General features: G+C 45.9%; 1 protein-coding gene across 1 annotated transcript in view; it reads left to right on the top strand.

Moving 5' to 3' along the window:
• The window catches only part of LOC143376470 (discoidin domain-containing receptor 2), a 165,017-nt gene that overhangs the window by 130,912 nt on the left and 12,140 nt on the right, over nucleotides 1-21,965 (top strand). The window contains exons 8-14 of the mRNA XM_076826870.1: nucleotides 2,804-3,143; nucleotides 5,777-5,967; nucleotides 6,224-6,405; nucleotides 11,995-12,117; nucleotides 14,640-14,749; nucleotides 19,738-19,938; nucleotides 20,400-20,492. Coding sequence (XP_076682985.1) covers nucleotides 2,804-3,143; nucleotides 5,777-5,967; nucleotides 6,224-6,405; nucleotides 11,995-12,117; nucleotides 14,640-14,749; nucleotides 19,738-19,938; nucleotides 20,400-20,492 — 1,240 coding nt within the window. The remainder of the gene's footprint in view (nucleotides 1-2,803; nucleotides 3,144-5,776; nucleotides 5,968-6,223; nucleotides 6,406-11,994; nucleotides 12,118-14,639; nucleotides 14,750-19,737; nucleotides 19,939-20,399; nucleotides 20,493-21,965) is intronic.

The raw sequence follows: 21,965 nt of genomic DNA, 5'->3' as shown, positions 1-21,965 counted from the left end.
TTTTCGGAAGTTACGGATACATGTCCGAAAGTCTCTCGATTTTAGACGGCTAAACGGTGGCCCTAAAAACACGCGCTACGTTCAACCAATTTACTTCAAATTTTGCATGCAGAATCATAATAAGATTCCACATCGTCCAACGAAGGCGATTTTGAAAATTTTGAAAAATAAAGAAATGGTGAGAGATCAAAGGTAAAGTTAAATTTTTCTAAGAGAAAAATCCACCTTTTTCCTTTATAAATAATAAACGGGGAATCGAAATAAAAAAAGCCTTCGTTGGACGATGCGGAATCTTATTATGATTCTGCATGCAAAATTGGAAGTAAATTGGTTGAACGTAGCGCGAGTTTTTAGGGCCACCGTTTAGCCGTCTAAAATCGAGAGACTTTCGGACATGTATCCGTAACTTCCGAAAAACAATAGTTTTTTAACTGAAACTTTTTTTATAAGTAGTTCATAATACTATGTAAACATAGTTAAAAAACGGGAAATCTGCATCAAACCGTTGACTAGTAAAAAAATCCACAAAATGTATACATTTTCCGAGGGTTCAAACGGGTATACCCCCTTAACGACTCGTGCCCTAAACGTCTGTGAAGGAATCCGTGGCTATTTAAATCAGAACTCACGAAGCTGGAGACCGCTGGGAAGTCCTGTGACGACAGGCGCAAATGGTACCGCCACAAAAGCCGCCTTCAGAACAGGAATCACGCTTGCTGATGCACAGTGGTCCGCTTCTTCTCTAGCGGAGGACGCAGGAACGAGGAAGCCCGTGCTTCGCCTGGCTCGGTCCTCGTCACCGACACCTGCAACCCCTCTGGTTGTATCGAAACTCATTTTCGTTAAATTGCCAACGAGCTCGCGGCTGCGACTGCTCGACAGAGCCGTAGGTGCACCTGACGCCGCAGCCCTGCCCGAAACAAAACCCCTTTCACAGTTCGCCCCCCGCCCGTCCCGCGCAAAGAATGTTTAATATCAGATTTCATACGGGATACAGGGGCGGTAGACGGTTTGTCAGAGGCGACAGGGAGGGTACGGCACGCTTGCCAAGTCCATGTAAAGGCCGATATCAAACGGGGCGACAGCTTTGTTTCGTCTGGAATAATCCTGCCGGGAATCCACGGAATACCGCAGCGCATGGAGCAGCTCCGCGAGTCGTGTGCCGGGAGGTTTCATCGGGTGAAGCTCGACAGACTCGCGCGGCTCTTACGATTCCCCTATTCTCTCTTGACCTTCTTTTTGCGGGCCATCTCCCGTTTTATTGCTCTCCGTCGACCACGTCGCTGGAACCTACAGGCAGATTTTATTTAACGGAACAGACACCGCAGTGACGGGACTGATCTTCCGTATGCTGCGGGATGAGAGGGGAAGGGAATTTTTAATTTTCAGCTTCCCGTTTTCTAATTAACCTGTTAAATGGACCATGTCTCTCGTTACACAGAATTAATTAGATTCGCTGCCATTGTTTGCGCTTTGCTTATCAGGAGCGAATGACAAGGATTCAGAAATACAGGAGAGACGTTCCTTCTCAATTGCAGTGACGCACCCAGAGCGGGCCAAGGGACCCTGGGGCCCCCCAAAGAAAAAGGAAAAAGGAGGTTAATGTAACCAGGACTCAAGTAATTCATGAGCTTTGTAGAAAGAAAAGGAAACCCGATTTTATTCTTTAAGTAATTTTTATAATTAGTTAATGAATTTTATTGAATATAACTCCCCGAGATTAAATCCCGAGTGCGTCGCTGCTCTATTGCAAATATATACTTAGCTGTGATAGAGTAAACGGGGAAGTTCTTGGTGCCACAGAGTGATCCCAAACTTTCTTTCTTTCCTCAACGAGAGTTCAAGTTGAAGGATCGCGCCGAGCGAAGACCAATCTCAAGACGCGTTAGCGTCTCCGCTTGGCGCGTGAATTTATTCGTGCGACGTGCTAGCGAGATAAAAGGGGTGTAAGCGAATCCGCGAGAAACACGTGCGTCGCTCGAGCATGTCACTCCTCGTGTCGAGAAAATTCGTTCAAGAGCCGCGTGCTGGGTTTAATTGTTCGTGACAGCGCGAAATGCGATTCTGTCGCAGCCCCCCCCCCCCCCCCCCGGGGCAGGAGGAGAAAAACGTAGCCGGAATATTTTTGCCCCAAACTCTTGCCGGTTTTTTTGTTTCCTCTCGAAAGCGAGTCGCCGCGCCGCGCCGTTTCGCCGGCTCCAGAGTAACCAGGAAATTATTAAAAATTCCATCTCGACGGAGTAGAGCCCGTCCGGTAGAATCCGAGGAGCGCGGCCGTAATTAGACAACCGAATCGCTCAGCGGCCTTTCAATCAAGCAAATGGAAAATTCCGTGAAACGGCGCGCGCTTTTTTCCCCATCGGAACGCATATAGGCTGATTATGCGCTCTACATGCGCTCGCTCGAGCACCTTCTTTCCGCTTAATGATTCCGCGTCTACTCAGTGGCTCGTGCGTTAATATTTTTTCCACCCCAAATGTCCGCCGCAACAGCGATCTTCAGCCACGCTTACGCATGGTGTGACCCCGCGGGGGAAAAAAAAACTATTCGGCGGTTCTCTCGGGAGCGTTTTGCTTTAATATCGAAGACGCAATAAAGCGAGGGAAAAAAAAATGGAAAATATCGACACGAGTCGTTGGCCCGTCGCGATATTTTCAGTGACCCGGTTTCGAGCGATTTGCACGGTCGTATCGAACAAAATAGAAACGAGCTCGTGCAATCCTCCCCCGCAGTCCTCGGAGCGCCGAATGATGGGATTTTAAAAAAGGGAAAAAGAGGAAATGTCCGCGTTTCTATTTCACAGACGTGGCTCACGGTAACTTCACGCCAGAGGAAGCACCGACAACCGAGTCACCTATTCAGAGCGATGTCTTCGTGGAGAAGAACGGCGCCGCGGAGGGTGAGCTTCCGGTCTCGACGGCGAAACACGACGATCCGACGTACATGGCGGTCGTGATCGGCGTGCTAACCGCGGTGATCCTTCTGCTAGCCGTGGCGATCTTTCTGATCATCTCGAGGCACAGGCAACGGAAGTGCTTCGCCAGCCCCATGACTGGCAAGGCGCCCTCTCATCTGGGCTCTACTTGCGCCACCGTCGAGAAGGGGGCTGCGTTGATGGCGTACACCTTGGAGGACGACGAAAGGTATTCTTATGACTGAGATTCTTTAGTAGATTACGTTCGCAAAGAAGCTGAGTGAATTCTAAATCGATTTAGCTATGTATTAAATACCGAATACAGCTAAAACAGAGATGGGCAATATTTTTATTTAAATAAATTTCGAATAACGAATAAAAGTTAAAAAAAATGAATCGTCATGTGTCGAAACAGTTGATCCAGCTTAACTTTATTTGGCGAATAGACGCGCCAGAAAATTATTTGACGTCGAATAAAGTTACAGTTATAGTTGAAGTTAAAGTTAAAGTTAAAGTTAAAGTTAAAGTTAAAGTTAAAGTTAAAGTTAAAGTTAAAGTTAAAGTTAAAGTTAAAGTTAAAGTTAAAGTTAAAGTTAAAGTTGAAAAGTTAAAGTTAAAGTTAAAGTTAAAGTTAAAGTTAAAGTTAAAGTTAAAGTTGAAAAGTTAAAGTTAAAGTTAAAGTTGAAGTTGAGGTTGAGGTTGAGGTTGAGGTTGAGGTTGAGGTTGAAGTTGAAGCTGAAAAATTTATTCAACTGTGAAGTTGAAACACACTAAGAATAAAAAAATTAACTTTATTCGTGGAATATAAAAATTAACTTTATTCGTGGAATAAAAAAATAACTTTATTCGTCGTATAAAAAAATAACTTTATTCGTCAAATAATCTAAAGTTAAAGTAACTATTATTTGATCCGTCATTTAAATTTTTTTTTATTTAATTAATGCCCAACTCTGATCTAAAGTAACTTGTATATACACAGAAGGAAGTGGAATTCTACTTTGAATTAATTCTCAGTGCCCGGCGAGTGGGGGATTTCAGAAACATTTTATTCAACGGTATTAGCCGTAGTTCGAAATATTTTCCCCAAATATTTGGAATTCAGCGAACACGTTGCATTACGATAGTAGCGTCGCGACGAAAGGAAACGATGTGGGCACAAAGGATTTGCGGCTTTCGCTGTTATAGTAAATATTAATACTAATAATATTGGCTTTCGAGATAGGCCTACGGTGTCGCCTCTACCTTACCCAAACATCCCGGTTTACCGATTTCAAGGCCTTGCTTAGGCGCCGACGAAACAATGTTTGCGACGCGTCGGCATAAAATGGACGCCGAAGCACGATATTATTAACAGTAGAATACAGTCTGCTATTCCTCAACTTAAATTGACTCATTTTATAATATTGCAAAAATTACATTACCTACTTAGTTGCCAATAATTTCTCGCTAAATCTTTGTAAGAGGAACAAACTTTCCAAATCAGACCTAGAAGGAGAAGTTTTTAAATGTCCGCCTCCGATTACTTTCGTTATTTTATATGATTTAGAGGATCAAAAAATAAAATATACGTATTTCTTTATAATGGCTCCGTTTGCATATTTAGGGAGTAAAACCACCCCTCGAAGTTCATAACAAGAGACATAATAGTTTCTATTGTTAGTTTAAAGGATATTATAACATTGTGTTGAATAATACTTTATATAAATTCCATTTGCGCCATAACTTGCTGTATAGATGATTTTCTTGTCGCCCGTCACTTTTGTATTTCGTCTTATGAAGTTTGAGAGGTGGTGCCACCCCCTAAACGTATAAACGGGCCAACATAAAGAGACACGTATTTCTTATTTCTCGGTCCTCTAAAAGATATCCAAAAATCAAAGCAATCGGAGGCAGACACCGAAAAACCTCTCCTCAATATGCAGAAGACGTTCGTTAATATATATCCGCGAAAATCGTTATAATATTGTATAAACCATAGGTAGGTATAGCGATCCCTCTCAGTTATGAAAACTTACTAATAATCCGATACCACGTGACACCGCTCTGCAACTTTCCAAGCATTCACGAAGGTCCACGTCGACGGAAGCCACCTTCCAATAAACTTTCCATCCGGCGTGCTCGTTAGTGGATGTCCAATAACGTCCAATAACGGACATCCTCGGGCAATATATCGAGTTTGTACAGCACGAATGTCTCCAGACGAGATCCTCGATTCTGTCCTAACTCGGCCGTGACCCGCACGTTTCAACATTGATGTTCAACCTTGGCGTCGCTTTGTGCAATCTGGTATTGCCGTTTCGGCAAAGAGAACGTCCCCAAAGAGGACGCGCGCCGGGTATTTCGAGTACACGCGCACGCGAAACGTTTCACCACCCTTTGACGAATATCTGACGTGCACTTGAGCTGAACGATGAAACTCGCAGAGCAAAAAGTACCCCCTCGAAAAACGATACACCTCGTTCGTTACAAAAGACGCTTTAGGCTCTTCCTTCCTCCGCGTACTTCTCTTCAGCACGTGCTGTATTTTTAATAAACCCCGGGGCTGAATTAGGAGGAGTCCACAAGTTTCGTAGAACTCTAGATTTGCTCCACTGGCAGAACAGTCGTCCAGCCAAAAATTCAGACTCTCGACTATACCGATTTCTTTCCCCCTACACACTGGCGCGTAGCTCTCCGTTAGTTAAGGGTGTTTTTTTTACACTCCCCGACTCCAAAGGAAGATACGGAAGATTTTTGCGCCCCTAGGAATTCTGTCATTCGCGTGTCTTTCCGCGGAAGCTCAGGACGTATTAACGGCGAGACAGAATCCCCCCCGGGAGTGTGACCGTGGTGAAGTCAGTGGTTTCTTCCTTCTGTTACAAGGTACGCCGGCGGCTCACTGCCGACGTTGCCACGGGACCTGGGCAACCGTCTTCTGGACATCGTGAAGCTCGACGACTATCAGGAACCGTACCAGGCGCTGAAGTACGCTCCGTACTACAGCTACAGCACCGTCGTTATGGAGATGAAAGACATGATGCTGAACAACAAGGGCGCCAACATCAATCACTCAGGTACGCGGTGCTCGAACACACTCGCGACCGCGTTGTTTTACACGAACACTCGGCGCGCGTACAAGAGCCGGCGAGCGCGCCCGCGCCCGCACCCGCACTTATACGGGGCGGAGACATTAAACGCTCGCTACGAGTACGCCGTTTCGCCGGTACACGTGCGTGTGCAGCGAACAACAAAGCATTCGCCTGACCGCAATCAATACACCGCCCCCCGCCCGGTGCTGCGCCCAATCCTCCTTTGCTATATCATCCGCAGCGGTGTACGCGAACGGTGCAGTTGACACATCGTACGATTATGCGGTGCCGGAACTCGGCACGGTGCCCCTGCTCAACCAGGATGGAACAGGACGCGGACCTGCCGTTTCCAGCGGCGCCAGTGATCAGGACAGCCTCTTCTCCAAGACAGCCGCCCGCGGCACCAAGACGGAGGACAAAAAGGTAAGTCTGCGTCTATGTGAGTGGGTGGGACGGATACTAGGGATGTGGGTACAGGGATATTGAACAGTACTGTTGAGGAGGAAGGAGAGTAGGTGGTGTACAGGGTTGAAGGTGGGACTGAAAAGGAAAAGAGGAAAGAAGTGTGCGTTTCGTCCTTGGGCTTGATAGTGGACTCATCGGTGAGGCTTTATCTAGCAGGTCTTGCCTCAGCTGCGGGGATGTTAGGAGGTAGGACGAAAGAGGAATTAGATTATATAGACATCGAGGACACCATCCACTTTTCAATTTTCTGTTTCGACACATCCAAGTGGGGTGTTAAGCGATATCGTTGAGCGGCACAAGCGGGTCGATGTGGTTCTCGGTTGGTACAAGATCATGGGGACCCAGCTCGCGTATCTACCTTGGTACCTACTATATTTAAGGGCTTTCGGTTTAATTAAGGAATAGGTTAAAATGGATAAATGGGTTAAAATAGTTAAAAGGAGTTAAAGTGGGTTAAAATATTCCCTTAAGGGTTTTCTGGTCCAGCGCGCGAGTTTCATGACCATTTTTCAGAATTTTTTATAGGCAATCAAAGTAAGTGTAGTACACAAATTTTTGTCTTAAAATCTTAATCGTTCGTTTAACTATATTAATAATATTTTTATTCAGTAAGAATATGGCTATCGTCTGGATCGAGATTATTCATTGAAATTAATTTTTCACAAAATGGCGCCATGTTGAACAGAAAAGTCCGTTTCTTCCCCTTCAATTGTGATATTAATTTGTTAATTAGGAAAACAATTTTGCAGATGTTTTTATAATTTTGATTCAGACAAGAATGACATCATTTCGAAATATCTGTGCAAAAGGGCATTGACATCGTATGCACTATTCTTGAGATATTTTGCAGCATCATGGCAAAACGCACAATCTTCATGTCTTTGTACAGACATGCCTACTAATTTTTCCACTACAAAAAAAAATTGTAAATATAGTTAAAAGGACGATTAAGATTTTAAGAAAAAACTTTGTGTACCGCATACGCTTACTTTGATTGCCCAGAAAAAATTCTGAAAAATGGTCACGAAACTCGCGCGCTAGACCAGAATACCCCCTTAAATTGAGTTATTGCTGCTAAGTGGCACAGAAATAGTTTATCTATACGTATATTAATTAACAAAGCCATATCTGCATTGAAACTGAAGATATACCAGTTTATATTTCGGAATTATGTAAAATCGATGCCTGATTTTGGGCGTATGCATTTACCAAAGTCTCCTGTGGAGTTTATTGAAATATTTTACGGGATTGTCACACATATGTAGATACCTTTCTATGCAGATTTAATATTTAACCTAATTCGATTTATATATAATACCGATGGGTACGACACAAAGTACTAAAACTCATTTATCTCGCAAGGAGAGTATTTTAGGTCTCCGCCTCCGATCATTTTGATTTTTGGATATGTTATAGAGGACCGAAAAATAAGAAATACGTGTTTTTTTATTTCCCCCCGTTTTCATATTTGGGAGGATGGAAACTGCGTTCAAAGTTAGGGTTGAAAAATCATTTTTGTAGAATATCTCGAGAACTATTAGAGATAGGGGAATAGTGTCAATGGACGAATTTTGTGTCTTTGAATGCGAAATATGACTGAGTCACCAGATTTTCAAAAATCCACAAAAATGATTTTTCAACTCTAACTTTGAACGCAGTTTTCACCCCCCAAATATGAAAACGGGGAAAAATAAAAAACACGTATTTCTTATTTTTCGGTCGTCTATAACATATCCAAAAATCAAAATGATCGGAGGCGGACACCTAAAATACTCTCCTTGTCAGAACCAACTTTTAACCAGATACGCTCTTTCAAATTAACACAGCAAAGTCCCCGGATTGTCACATATGTATTTCTAAAGTCCCTATTAATCTAACACTGAGTAGCTTTGTGCTGGAAATGTTTCCCAAAATACTATTCGAATACACTTCCTATCATACCCGGTCCAACGATGTCTGACAACGGACGGTGCGCTTCCCCTTCTCCTCGCGCTCTGCATGTCCGCGCTGTAAGTGGTACGAGTCAATCATTTCTCCCTTCAAATCTTACTACGTTCAATACCTTAAAAAATACTTTCGACTATTGTAATCCATAAAAGCGGCTACCGCGAGTCCCTGTGCGCGCAAAGTCTGACTACATTTCGCGTAGCTTCGCACGGCGAAATGGCACCGAAACGAATACCGGCACCGCTGAATCGGGGACAAAGTAGTGAGAGCCAAAAGTGCAGAAATTCAACGAAGTTATCGCGGCTGGATCTATAAACAATGGCCACCCTTGGTCGAATGTACTTGTATTCCTACCGGTTTCCATGAAACTCGCGGTCCATTCGTCGAGGGAAAGTTCGCAATTAATAATTTAAATCAATATGGCGGAACGAGTGCAGACCATTTGGGGGGGGTTAGATATACCTCCCGTGGGTACAGTATAACGTGCCTCGTATCCGGAATACCGGAGCAACGCGAGCGAACGCGCGGGGGAGGGACGGGGGGCGCCAGTGAATAGGGAAGGGAGAAAGGGAAAAAAGGAAGAAGAATAAGTGGAGGAACCGTACGCACCATCGACGTCAAACGCGCGAGACGCTCCCCAGGGCTCTCTTTTCGCATAAAAAATCACCGGATCGCGACTAAAGGTCAATATGAGAGCGTCGGATCGATAACGCGAGTGCTTCTTTCGAATTGGCTAATAATCTCGTGCAATGTATCGACTACGGCGATAGCTTACGGCCCGTAATAACAACGCTGCATCGATACTTCACTCGCGACGCTCGAGCTTCCGCCAAAGTTTATGCATACTTCGTAAAAGGCAGCCAGTAAAATGTTCCCTCGTACGTTGTAACCGTGGGGCAACGATACTTTCGGGCATATTATACTAAAGGGTAACAGCCAATATTAACAACATTCCGTAAAAACATGCACCGCGTGCAAAGAGTCAACGACTCTCCCTTCCAAACATTATTCCGTCGATATCAAGAGAGCTACCTACTCGTCGTAATTGTAGGGGTTGAAAAATGGTAAACGATGTGCCTACGTACCAAAGAAATGAAAAATTATATTTGTAGTGGAAAAGGACGTGAATTCCAGGGTGAATACGGCGATAAACGCTGCAGGTTCTATAATCATATATTTTAATTTCTACAGCAGTGATTCTCAAAGGATGGGTTGCAAAGTATTTTCTAAAGGGTCGCCACGGTTTTTTTTTTTTTGTTAATATTATTAAGTTAGAATTACATTCCTAAATACCTATTTTTAATCTGTTTTCTTCACGTTATTTAATTTATTATGTCTTATATGGGGAGGGGTTCGCGGGTTATTTGTATACCTACTATAAAAGGGGATCGCGGCTGAAAAAAGATTGGGGAACACTGTTCCAGAGCTGACGCAAGAGCGAACCCAGATCATAAGTATTCCAACGTCGGTGTGGTTAAAAGGAAAATACTGAAAATTTTCACTTCCGACACTGTACAACTGTACATACATCATTTACCATTTCAACCCCTCGGTTCCCACCGCCGTTAATGCCTACGAAGTAACCTAGGGGGGCTTATTCGCCGTGAAGCAACTAAAGTATCGCGTATTCGTGAACGTTTCCGCGCGATCTGCAGAGTCATTCGATTGATCGGTTCGCCGACGTATAAACGAACTGCCGTCAACGGGGATGCGTCGAACCCTTTCGCGGATAGCCTCGCAGCAACCCTCGTGGAATGTATCATCATTACGCGGTCCGGTGGCTTCCGGACCAGTTCGTTCTGTTAATTGCGGAGAGAAAGCGCGGCGTGTAATCACGTTTGCAATCCTATCTCCCCTCTCTCTCTCTCTCTCTCCGTTTCACTCTCGTCCTTCGTCCCTTTGCGCCTGCTCCCGTCTCTGTCGCCGCGCGTGCCGACATCGCAGAAATATTACGCTGGCGGGGGTGGTTGATTCGGCAACCTGCGCCTAAATCGCGCCGCCACGATCTGCCGGAATAAAAATACGCCCCGCCGAATTTGTAGCACGTCGGTGATTTATATCTTCCAGCGCGCACACAACGGGCACGCCGACGGGACAACGTATTTTTTTGGGAATATCCGCCTCGGCGTTGTACGTCCCCCCCAGCGGATATTGAACCGCGGCTGCCATCGAAATTCACGTCCGCGTCTTTGGCGTATAAAACAGGAAGAAATGGACGGTGCGGGCGGATTCGTCGCCTTGAAATCAAACGGCGGAGTTAACGTGGAAATTAAAAGGGGATGCCGCGCGGGCGAGTCCCAGTTCAGAAAATTGCAAGGAGATGAAGAATAGGCCGAGGGTTTTGTCCCAAATCCCTCGATCGCCGGATAACTTCTACTTGAGACAGCGCCGTGCTCGCCACCAGAGGCCTTCCCATCAATTTCTATTCCCTCAAGTTTTCGTCTAGCCGCCGATTCCTTCGCACAGATCCTTCGGCCCAATATCGAATGTCCCCGCGTCTAAAGGCGCAAGTCTACCTATGTAGGTAGCCTTATCGAGGAGTCCACTAGGAGAGGCTCGGATCGAAACGTGTCCCTCCTCTCCCTTTTACTGCCTCTTCCAGCTATCAAAGAGCTATTCAGACGCGCCGTCGGATTCCTTCTCCCTAAGCCTAATATTCGAAAATGTGCTGTCTCCTGCGAGCGCGGGAATGGAAGGTTCTCAGGCGTCCATATGACAGGATGATCGATCCCCCAGCGGTGGCCTGATCTCTTCTGGCTGCAAAGACGCGCTTGCATCCATCGGACGGAGGGACCCCGCGCCAGCCCCGGCGTGCGAACAGATTGATTCGAACACAATGCGTCCGAAAGTGGTCGCCTACGTCGCGTGTCGTCTGCGCGTGATGGACGCCCGACAGCTCCACTCGAAACAGTCAAAACATTTCGTCGGGCCTGGCCTTGACGCATCGTAGCGACGCCAATCATTGTCCCTCCCCCGCGTGATCCGTCATTAGACCGAAACGGGCGCTCTCCGAAAACGCGCCGGGGTTATCGGTAGCTCCGCGCAGCTTTACAATGGACTCGGGCCGAATGTTATACCCGTCACGTTCGACTGGCCCTTTCGGTCGCCCCTCGTCGCAACGCTGGGCTCCTTTTTTTTTTCTATTCCATCTCGCTCGGCCCAATGAAAATGCTGGGACAAATGGAATAGCGGGGAATATCATCGACGACCAAGCAACGAGTATTATTAAATTACGCGTACGTGGCAACGCAGCCATTTTCATCGACAAATATTCAAAGACTTCTTGCAAACAAACCAGGAAGCCCGAAGGTACGACGAAGGACGGAATTTAGCTACGACGGTGGAGAGATTTCGCGTGAAGAGACCGGTCTGAATTTATAGGAGTAGCTCTGCCACTTAAATTATTGTAAGTCTGTCGGGATCGCGTAATAGATCACGGCGAATTTACGGGACCGAGGTCCGACGAATAATTCATCCGGAGACCGCCCTCCGCGGCACCCCTTTAATACCCCCACGCTCGTGGCGCGTGGTTAGCGTGATCGTAGATCGTGGATTATCGGCAGATACCACGGGACGATGCATTGTTCTTTTCTGTTTCAGTCGCCGACTCAGCAGGAGGTACTTTCGGCCCTGAAGAGACGTCTCGAGCAGACGAGCGTCCCGCTCTTCCCACGGCATCGCCTCCGCATGCTCTCGAAACTCGCCGAAGGGGCCTTCGGAACGGTAACGACATTGTTATTACGCCCGACCATGTATCTATTATAAATTAGACGCGCTGGCCGAGTACCACGGCTTGGCGATTCGTCGCGTCCACTTTCAGGACGAATTACCCCGCGCTGGATTTCTGTTATTACCCCCTTTTAGAGAGCCGCAACCGTTGCTTACTTCGATACCGCGTAGGTATGTGGACTGTGTAGCCAATTCGCGGTACCGATCATTCCATAGTAGAATAGCAAATATTCTGCACCTTCGAGTCTCGTCGCGCGCAACCACCCTCTCTTAGCATCGCGCTCGTCACACATCGTTCACCGCGCGGTCACAGAATGGTCAATTGCGGCGACCGAAAAGCCGATATTATTTTAATGTAATCATCACATTATCCTGGTCAACTGAACCATGCATCTCCGCGCGCTCCCGTAACATTATCATAATACACTTGCTGCTACCTCCGCGCGGCTTTACCCTCGACCGATGCGGAGCGCCGGAAACACCCGGTGAAATGCCATCGAGCTGCAGAGGGATTAAATTACAAACAGCCGACACTGCAACGAACTGCAACTGTGCAGCCGGTAGAAAGGCATCGTCGTCGCCGATCCCCGACCCCGGTGTGCGCGTGGCGGGCCTCTCCTTGCGCGGCGTGGCGGTGTGAACGACGACAGAGAAATCAATCCGTTTGTTGGCTGTACGCGGGCAATTCGCCACCGGCTGCGCGCAACAATACGTCGATTAACGAAGTGCCCGCCCTGTTATTCTTCCCGTCACAATAGCGCCTCGTCTGGCCTCGTCGAGGATAATCAGTTTAGAACGCGTTAGAGCGGCTAATAATTCCCTTTTGTTTCCTGTCCGGACGACGCGACGGCATGCCGTTAATGACCGAGCAAGCAGACGAGCCGCCCGCGATTCGGCCGCGTCAGCACGGGCCTGCATCTGCATCTACCGCGCGATCGCGACTTCGGGACCAACGCACATTGCCGAAATCTCCAGCATCCACGAAACGTGAAATTAACACGTTCACTGTATGGGCCCCTAAGCGTGGTTGCGTAAACACGGTCGGGGAGAGAAAGTTTCTCGTAGCGACGTATACGCTGCTTTCTTTTCTAAGCACTGTGCATTACATCGTAGACCTCGTTTTATAGACTGTTTATAGATAAATGCTGTATAGCATAGGTGCTTATTCTGAAGAATGTCAATGATAACGGTCCATGCGTCGCATTGGGCAATTCTATAGGTACCTATTTAGGTAGGCACTCTATACCAGAGTTGGGTATTAATTAAATAAAAAATTATTTAAATAACGGATCAAATTATAGTTGATGTAACTGTATTCGATAGTGGAGGCTCGAACAATCCGGGTTAACTTTATTCAACGAGAATTTATTCCACGAATATAGTTATTTCTTTATTCGGCGTTTCAGCTTCAGCGTCGAATAAAGTTACGAACTTTAACTTAACACCGAGGAGCGGGGAGTTGAAGCGTCGAGGCCTGGCGCGTTAAAGTTAGCGTTAAAGTTAAAGTTGCAAAGTTACAGTTGCAAAGTTAAAGTTGCAAAGTTAAAGTTGCAAAGTTAAAGTTGCAAAGTTAAAGTTGCATAGTTAAAGTTGCAAAGTTAAAGTTGCAAAGTTAAAGTTGCAAAGTTAAAGTTGCAAAGTTAAAGTTGCAAAGTTAAAGTTGCAAAGTTAAAGTTGCAAAGTTAAAGTTGCAAAGTTAAAGTTGCAAAGTTAAAGTTGCAAAGTTAAAGTTGCAAAGTTAAAGTTGCAAAGTTAAAGTTGCAAAGTTAAAGTTGCAAAGTTAAAGTTGCAAAGTTAAAGTTGCATAGTTAAAGTTGCAAAGATAAAGTTGCAAAGATAAAGTTGCAAAGTTAAAGTTGCATAGTTAAAGTTGCAAAGTTAAAGTTGCAAAGTTAAAGTTGCAAAGTTAAAGTTGCAAAGATAAAGTTGCAAAGTTAAAGTTGCAAAGTTAAATTTAAAGCTAAAGTTATCCGGTTTATCTTTATCCGACACATGACGAATAATTTCTTTAACTTTAATTCGTTATTCGCCCACCTCTGCTCTAAACCACGGTAGAACCATTGTACGGCCTGGGAGACTGTGAACCTGTTAATCGTTGCCTCGCAATCTACTCACACATTCATCGTTCTGGAACCAACAAAAAATTGCGAAACTTCAAGCCACAGCGATATCATCGCGTGCATTGAATACATATAGCTACATACATGCACATCCGTGCGCGTTAATCGTTCATCCAGCTTCCTGTTCGACTCCCCGCCAGCACAGGTGCTGAAAAAAAATATCTATCTCAGGCGAGAGTTGCGGTATAAATTCGCGAGCGTCGTATAATCGAATCCAGGGATCATCCATTCTCGTTAGACGAATTTATATGACTTTAACGAGCCTCCCGGTTCCTGGACTCTCGGTCCTGTAGCAAACGCAGGTCGACCGCTTGTCAGGCGAATTTTTCATCATTCGCCTGGACCACGGTGCAAAACAATTTTCATGTAACGCAAACAAATTATGCCCGTGTACAGGTGTACGTAGCGGAGGCTGAGGGGATCCCGGAGTACGGGACGACGAGCAGCGTCGGCAAGCGTCTCGTGGCCGTCAAATTTTTACTACCAGAAGCCAGCGAGAAGGAAAAGTGAGTATACAGCCGAGCGCAACTGCATTCCCCGCGCAATTTGCATTCCGTTTCGTTGTTACAACGCTCGATCGAGCCACCGGCACTTCCGCCGACTCGTTCCATCCCCGTATCTGCCGATAAACATTTTACAACCGGCGGGGAACGCTCGATTACGCGGGACCTGATTTTACGCAAGATTCGTTCCGCTGTTTGCTCATCGCGGGCCTCCGAAACGCGAACCAATTATTTGGAAACAACATCAGTGCTTAGGTCCGATTCAAGAATTAGCTTCGATCGACAAATAGCAGTTGGAGAATATTTCACCCTGTTCCCCAGTTACTTAACTCTTTTAATAGCTTCAATTAAATTATGAACCACTCATTCGGTATTCGATTAACTGTATTCCAAAGTATTCGCGTATATCTCCACACTATGCGCTTATTCGGCAAATGCCGAGCGTTTCGAGCCGGGCCTCCAAGCTTTATGCGAAGCCTGCAGTGGCTATGCAGCAAAGTGCAACGGAATCCAATCTATTTCGCTAACCCCGAGAAAAAAAAGTACCTTCGGGTCATGATACAAGGCGCTGCAAACCACGCCGAAAAGGCCGCCCACTCCGAGTGGCTCTCCTTCTGTGTATAAAATTCATAGCGCAGGTTCTTCCCGAAACCGTGTCCCGGTTTCTTCCGAAAGCGAGGCCACGGCTCCCCTGCAAGCATGCCGCTTGTCGTTTATAGAGGAAACCCCACCGCGGCGAAACGTCCAGATACACCAGCGAGGACGATCGTTCTCGCGGCTATCAAGCTAGACATCAGAAAAAGGCCAGCCCGATTCCACGAATGGAATAGATTTGCATACAATGACCAGGGAGAGATAGGGTATCGGGAGTTCGCCGCGTTTCGTGGCGACGCGAAACAGCGGATCGGGGGGGAGGTTGAGGCGGAGAGGACGGCGGGCAGCGAATCTGGCGGAGCAGATGACAAAGCTTTCTTCCGACGAAAATCGACGACGTCCATCGGACATCGTAGCGGAGACTTTTCTGAGCGAGAGCCTTCATTTAGTCGGGCGCGACTGAGTTATCTGATGCCTTTCTCAATGAGAACCGAGAGTTGTCTCCAAGGAAAGCTCCACTGTCGGGAACACGGATCTCGCTTCTTTCATCTTTCAATAATTAGTTGGCGCCGATGATAATTAGATTACAGGGTATTCCGACGCGACAGAGCGTGTGGTTAGGCACAGCTTGACACGTTATTGTACAGTGTATAATACCTCTAAGTTTAGAGTTCTAAACCGATGTTACTTTCACCAATTACTTACCAGTATGACGGCGGGAATCGGCAGTGTAGCGGTTCCCACAGACCTCATGCGCTATGGACCCGATAGATTTCGGAACTCCCCCGTAGCGCTTCCCAAAAGCCGATGGTTCACGATTTATCACGCAGAACGATCGTTTCTGTTAATGCGCCCCCGCCCGCAACGCTTTATCGTGATTTGTGTAAATATCGGTGTATCCGAGCCTCACGCACCGTCATAAATAAAAACCGAAACGATCCGATCGGTGGTGTTTCCACGGCTCCACGGCGTCTTTGCTCACGCAACAAGTCCCCCGCCGAGAGGATGACTTATCGCAGCCCTATCGTAGCCGGGGCTTGCTCCATTTCCCCGTGTCCTTTTCCACCTCGTGCATCTAACGCGTCCACGAGATCCTCTCGCAAGGACAAAGACGCGATTCCTCGAATTACGGCTCGTTTCACCCCTCTTGCGGACGTGTGCAACTTTGCACAAGCCACGAGTATAGATTGATTTTTTTTCACGTACTTCTTTCAAAATAATGCCAATAAGCCTCGGTCAGATTTGAGTAATGTTTCTCCGGGCATAAATACAGGTAAATTGTAGTCTCTGGCTTTGATCTTGGAGAGCGTTGATTTTGCCGGAGTGTTTGTGTAATTTTAATCTCGCAACGCGAAACGACGACACAATTACACGGCGGTGGTATTATCGGTACGGAAAACTGCCGGAGAGACTTTTCCATTCGATTAATTGGATTAACGGGGATGTGATTAAAAAATTACGAGGCGTAATTGAAATCGTACATTTAGGTCCGTTCCAAGCTCCGCGCTCTGTTTCATCTGTCAATATTGCAACGGACGCGACAAACGTTTGACTAACCCAAATTGCGTCACTTTAATTCCGTTGGTGGAGAAGGACTTTGCGCTCCTCGGCTCGCCTTGTGCCGCGCGCATGAATATTCATTAGAAAAATTAATTACGCCGCGGGTATCCACGGTAACGAAGATCGCGCTGGCGGAACTGATGGAACGATAGGGATCGCCGAACGCTCGGCGACATCGCCGACGCGATAAAGCGGCTCGAAACGCGGTTGAGAATTTGTGATTCACGTGTTCACAGTTCGTTGACTCCTGGACCTCTTGCAAGGGAGCGTATCGAACTCCCGCGTGCCGATTTTGATGAGACGCTGCAGATTCGCGGAATAGGGAAAAATATTTGACAGGTATTTTTTGTTATTGCCAATCGTCGAATTCCGTTTTTTTTTCTCTAATGTATTATTTATACAATCGGATTTTTCTGGCATTTCTTTGCACAGCTGCGTTGCTTATTAGAAATACACAATTTTGCCATTTACACTATTCTCCTACTTAGCTCTAGTACAGTGGTGGAGAACCTATGACTCGCGGGTCAGACTCTGGCCCACGAAGGCTTTTTAAATAACCCACGCGTTGATTTTTATAAACTTATTTTTGAATCAAGTTTTCCTGTTACTTTTCAAGTGACGCCACTGACTTACAAGGAAATTTTCAGCGATTTTTCGTTTTTCGAGTATAACTTTAATAACCGTGAGGGTTGGGGACGATCTTTTTCCGTGTAAAAGTTATAATTCGCAATGGTTGACTAAAATGTAAAAGGAAAAAATTTTGGTTCATTTGTTTATTTGTTTACAAAAATTTTCCGAAAAAGTAATAGACATAGAAAGAAATGTTAAATACAAAAATTACTTGAATTTTTATGAGGAATAATATAACGGGAGTGCAACGGGAACGAAATCCTAGGTGGCGGCACAGTAGCCGTAAAATGTATTAAGTACGCGTAAAATGTATTTATACCAAGGTAAGAAAGAATCAAATACAATACTATTTCGAGCAGTGTTAGGCACAATTAAATTGTTTTGGGAATTAACAAATAGCAATTAAAATTTCATTTATTAACTGTAAATTATATTATTCCTCATAAAAATTCAGGTAATTTTTGTATTTAACATTTCTCTCTATGTCTATTACTTTTTCGGTTATACGCTTTAGAAGGTTCCCACCCCTAAATCTTGAGGGAGTAGTTTCACCCTGTAAACATGAATTTCCGCCGATACAGACAAATACTTGTCGAATAGTTCCAAATGGTGTGCTTGTATACCAAGTTTCATCGAAATCCTGGATCGTCAAGTGGCAGATGGTAGTAATATGGACAAAGGCGGAAAATTTTTGTAAACAAATAAACAAATGAACCAAAATTTTTTCCTTTTACATTTTAGTAAACCATTGCGAATTATAACTTTTACACGGAAAAAGATCGTCCCCAACCCTCGCGGTTAGAAATTATATGTAAAATAACGAAAATTTTAATTTATTTATAAATTGTTGGACGTACAAACATTTCTTTTGCACCGCGTTATACGGCATCAAACACTGAACATTTTGTCCATTTACGGTTTTCTTCTACCTCGCACCGTTACAAAGTTATACTCGAAAAACGCTGAAAATTTGGGGGCTGATTTCACCCCCTCAGAGTGTTTTTCCGCAGAAAAAAAATCGTTTCTTACATACTCCGACATGCTCTACAATCGTACGGTGCTTCATTACAATCAGAATTTTCGGGTTCGATATGTTTCCTTGTTACTGACTCCCAGGCAAGTATTAAAAAAAAATAATGAACGAAATTTAACCCACTTCTAAATTGGATTCGCCATCACAGCTCTAGTAGCTTCCAAGAAATTCGATCAAAGATGTTTCTCGCCCTCAACTTCGAGGGACGTTTTCACCCCTTCCACACGAATGTCAGCCGATAAAAAAATACCTGTCAAATATTTTTGCAAGAACAAAATCGGCGATTATCACTTCGATATGTTCCCTTGTCAGTACCTACTATCCACCTTGTTGATCCTGGTCCCTCTTACACGACGCTACAGAGTGTCCACACAACCCAGGCTGTATCGGTCCACACCCAGTGTCCCAAGCAGCGAACCTGTTAACTGGATCCACCTTGCAGAGAGCAACGTAGAAACTTACTATTTTACATACGATTCAGCCCCGCGAAGGCCGTGGCTCTCGCCCACGCGCCTCGAAGATGCCGCCGCGGCGACGGCACGCACCGGGATTCGCAGTTTACAGGGAATCGATACCAGCCACCGCGTAGTTTTGTTAACGATCGCATTAAGCTATCACGCGAGAGTGCCATTACCAAGTCGATCGTAAGTAAGCAAGAAGTAACTGATGTTGCGGCGCGGCAACCCCTCCCGTTACTCGTACGTGTGCACGTACGCTGCTGGTGAACCGAGTTTCATTTACGCGGCAAGTAGGTACGTACGTACGTACGTCGCGGGCCAGACTAATCGGAGGGCTCGAGTCGTTTAATTCGCGCGGGCATGCAAACGAAACTGCCCGAACTTTGTTCGAAAATCTTACGGTTATTTCGCGAAATGGACACAGTCGGGCCCTGGGCGACAGTCCATTCCCCTTAACGATCCCCGGCCCGGTTCCCTCGCGTCGATGCGAAATCCGATTCCGTGTACGGCGCTCCGTGTCGTTTAGAAAGTCTCCTGTCCTGTGTACGGAATGGAAATTCGCTGAAATTCGCGGCAATTCGGTGGAACTGCCGCGGCTTGATTACGCAGGGAAAAATAGAGAAACGCGATTGGATTGCTCGACCAATAGGACTTGAATTTACTTCAGTTCCCCGAATGGACGATTACCTGTGAATAAGCTTGACGAATTTCTTTAGATTGGACTTCCAAAGAGACGTGAGGATCCTGGCCGCTCTGGAGGACCGCAACATCGCCAGAGTCTTGGGCGCCTGTTGCCGCGAGGAGCCATACTGCGTGGTGATGGAGTACCTGGAGCACGGCGACCTCTGTCAATTCCTCAAGACGCATATCACCGCCGAGGACGCCCACTCCATGCCGATCGGCGTGAAAACGCTCAGGTGATTAATCATCCACGATATTCGACGAAGGGTGTCATCGCCTCTCCCGAAGATAGGAAAGCTCCTTTCCACCGAGTTTCAATGATTCCCGCGAGCAGTCCCCGTGGACGCGGAGCGCACCTCGGGCGCGGACCTCGAGGGGTCTCGTTTGCAAGTAGCGCAGTAAAATTAATCAGTCGCGCAGAATCCTCGCCATAATTCCCCCGCGAGGCTCGAGATTTAGTTTCATCCGCTGTGGCAAGGCGTCGCGAAGTTAACAGCCAATAAGTTTCTCTCGCAGACCGGAGTTTGAAGCGTTTATTAATCGTGAGCGACGCGGCGTCGGCGCGCAGTCACCAGATCCTCGCGCGCCCCGGCCAGCTCTCCCCGAGCCCGCCCGCCCCCGTCGCCCTCTCGAAAAGCTGCGGCCCTCGCTCTTAACTTCGCCCTACCCCGCGACTGATGCCGTTTCCTCGTTTCAGTTTCAACTGTCTCATCTACATGGCGGCCCAGATCGCGTCGGGCATGCGGTACCTGGAGAATCTGAACTTCGTGCACCGGGATCTGGCTACTAGGTGAGTACGGCAGAAGTTTCAGGGGGGGACGTATCCGCCCGGATGCCCCTCTTTCCCACGAGGATAAACGCGTCTTAGCGACGAGCATCCGAACTATCGTCGTCGCCTCCACCCCCGCGTGCAGACGTTTTGTTGCTCCGCCAGGGAGATAAGTAAACGTTGTCCCGACTTCTGGTGTGCGCGCCAGCGCGAGTAGCACGCGAACGGATCGAGAATAGGTGTAAATGACGCGCTTTAATCTATTGCCTTGAAGAAAATTTGTTTAGGGTCGATCAAACCTTACCGCCCACGATTTCAGTGATTGGTCCGCGTGACTCCTTCGGGACAGATGGAATTAATTTTTGAGAATATAAGTAGATCAGCGCAATATGGGCGTTTAATCGCAGTGATTTTATATTACTCGTGAAGGGAGATATTTAATTGCAGAAACATTCGGTGGGAAACTGGATAATTTATAACAGTACAGCATATATTTTGGATAACAGTAAGGGGTCGTCTTTAAATTGTGTAAGGCTTTCTGGGGAGGGGCTCGCGAATTTCTTACGTTTTCTTACAAAGGGGGGAGAAGGAGTCAGCTAGCTTCTTACGTAATATTCCTTTAATCTAATTTCCAATTTGACTAGCCTAGAAAACAATGTTTCATCGTACACGCGAAACCGAGTTAAATCTAAATAAATAAAAACTTTGTACACGTTGACTGCCGCGCGCGTTTACAGTGAAATCTTCTTCAGGCCACGAGTACCGCTGTACGAAGCGTATTCTACTGGGTATTCCCACCGATATTTAAAAATGCGAATCGACGATTGTCGCAAGAATAACCTCCCGCCCCGTTTGTTTCCATGGTATCATTCTCGGTCATTTATTTTCGTTACTTCGCATTTGTTTCTCATCTCGCCACTGTACAGGAGACCAGTTTGACTCTTTGCCGAGTAACGAGCGGTATAACTTAAAATCTCTACCCTAATACCATTTTCTTTTTTACCATCTCTACCATTTTCGTATTACTTTTATAACAATAGTTTATACTAAAAAGTATTCTATTATAAATTTAAGTTATATTAATAAATATAGTTTATATTAATTAATATTCAATAGTTTTGTTACTGCCTCTGCGAAATATCTTTTCAATCACATACGAATGTTCTGCGCAAGTAGTCAAATAAGCGTCACCCCGATACGGGTGACGCGGCCCGATCAGAAACTTTACTGTCACCCGAATACGGGTGACGTGGCAGTCAACGTGTTAAAGGATTTTTAATAACTGAAAAAATGCATTGTAAGAAATATTAGATACGTAAGAAACGGGGGGGGGTGGGGGTGGAACATAAAATCTTACAAATTCTTATACTGGGGAAGGGTGAGAAATCGAGAAAATTACCCTTACGTAATTTAAGGAATTTCAGGCCCATAGGATAAAGCGTCCCAGTCAGCCTGCAAATACCTTAGGACTTATTTTTACTGTTTTATCACACT

The sequence above is a fragment of the Andrena cerasifolii genome, chromosome 1, assembly GCF_050908995.1.
Source record: "Andrena cerasifolii isolate SP2316 chromosome 1, iyAndCera1_principal, whole genome shotgun sequence".
Lineage (NCBI taxonomy): Eukaryota > Metazoa > Arthropoda > Insecta > Hymenoptera > Andrenidae > Andrena > Andrena cerasifolii.
The sequence above is the reverse complement of the archived record's forward strand: the minus strand, read 5'-3'. Positions and strand labels throughout refer to the sequence as shown.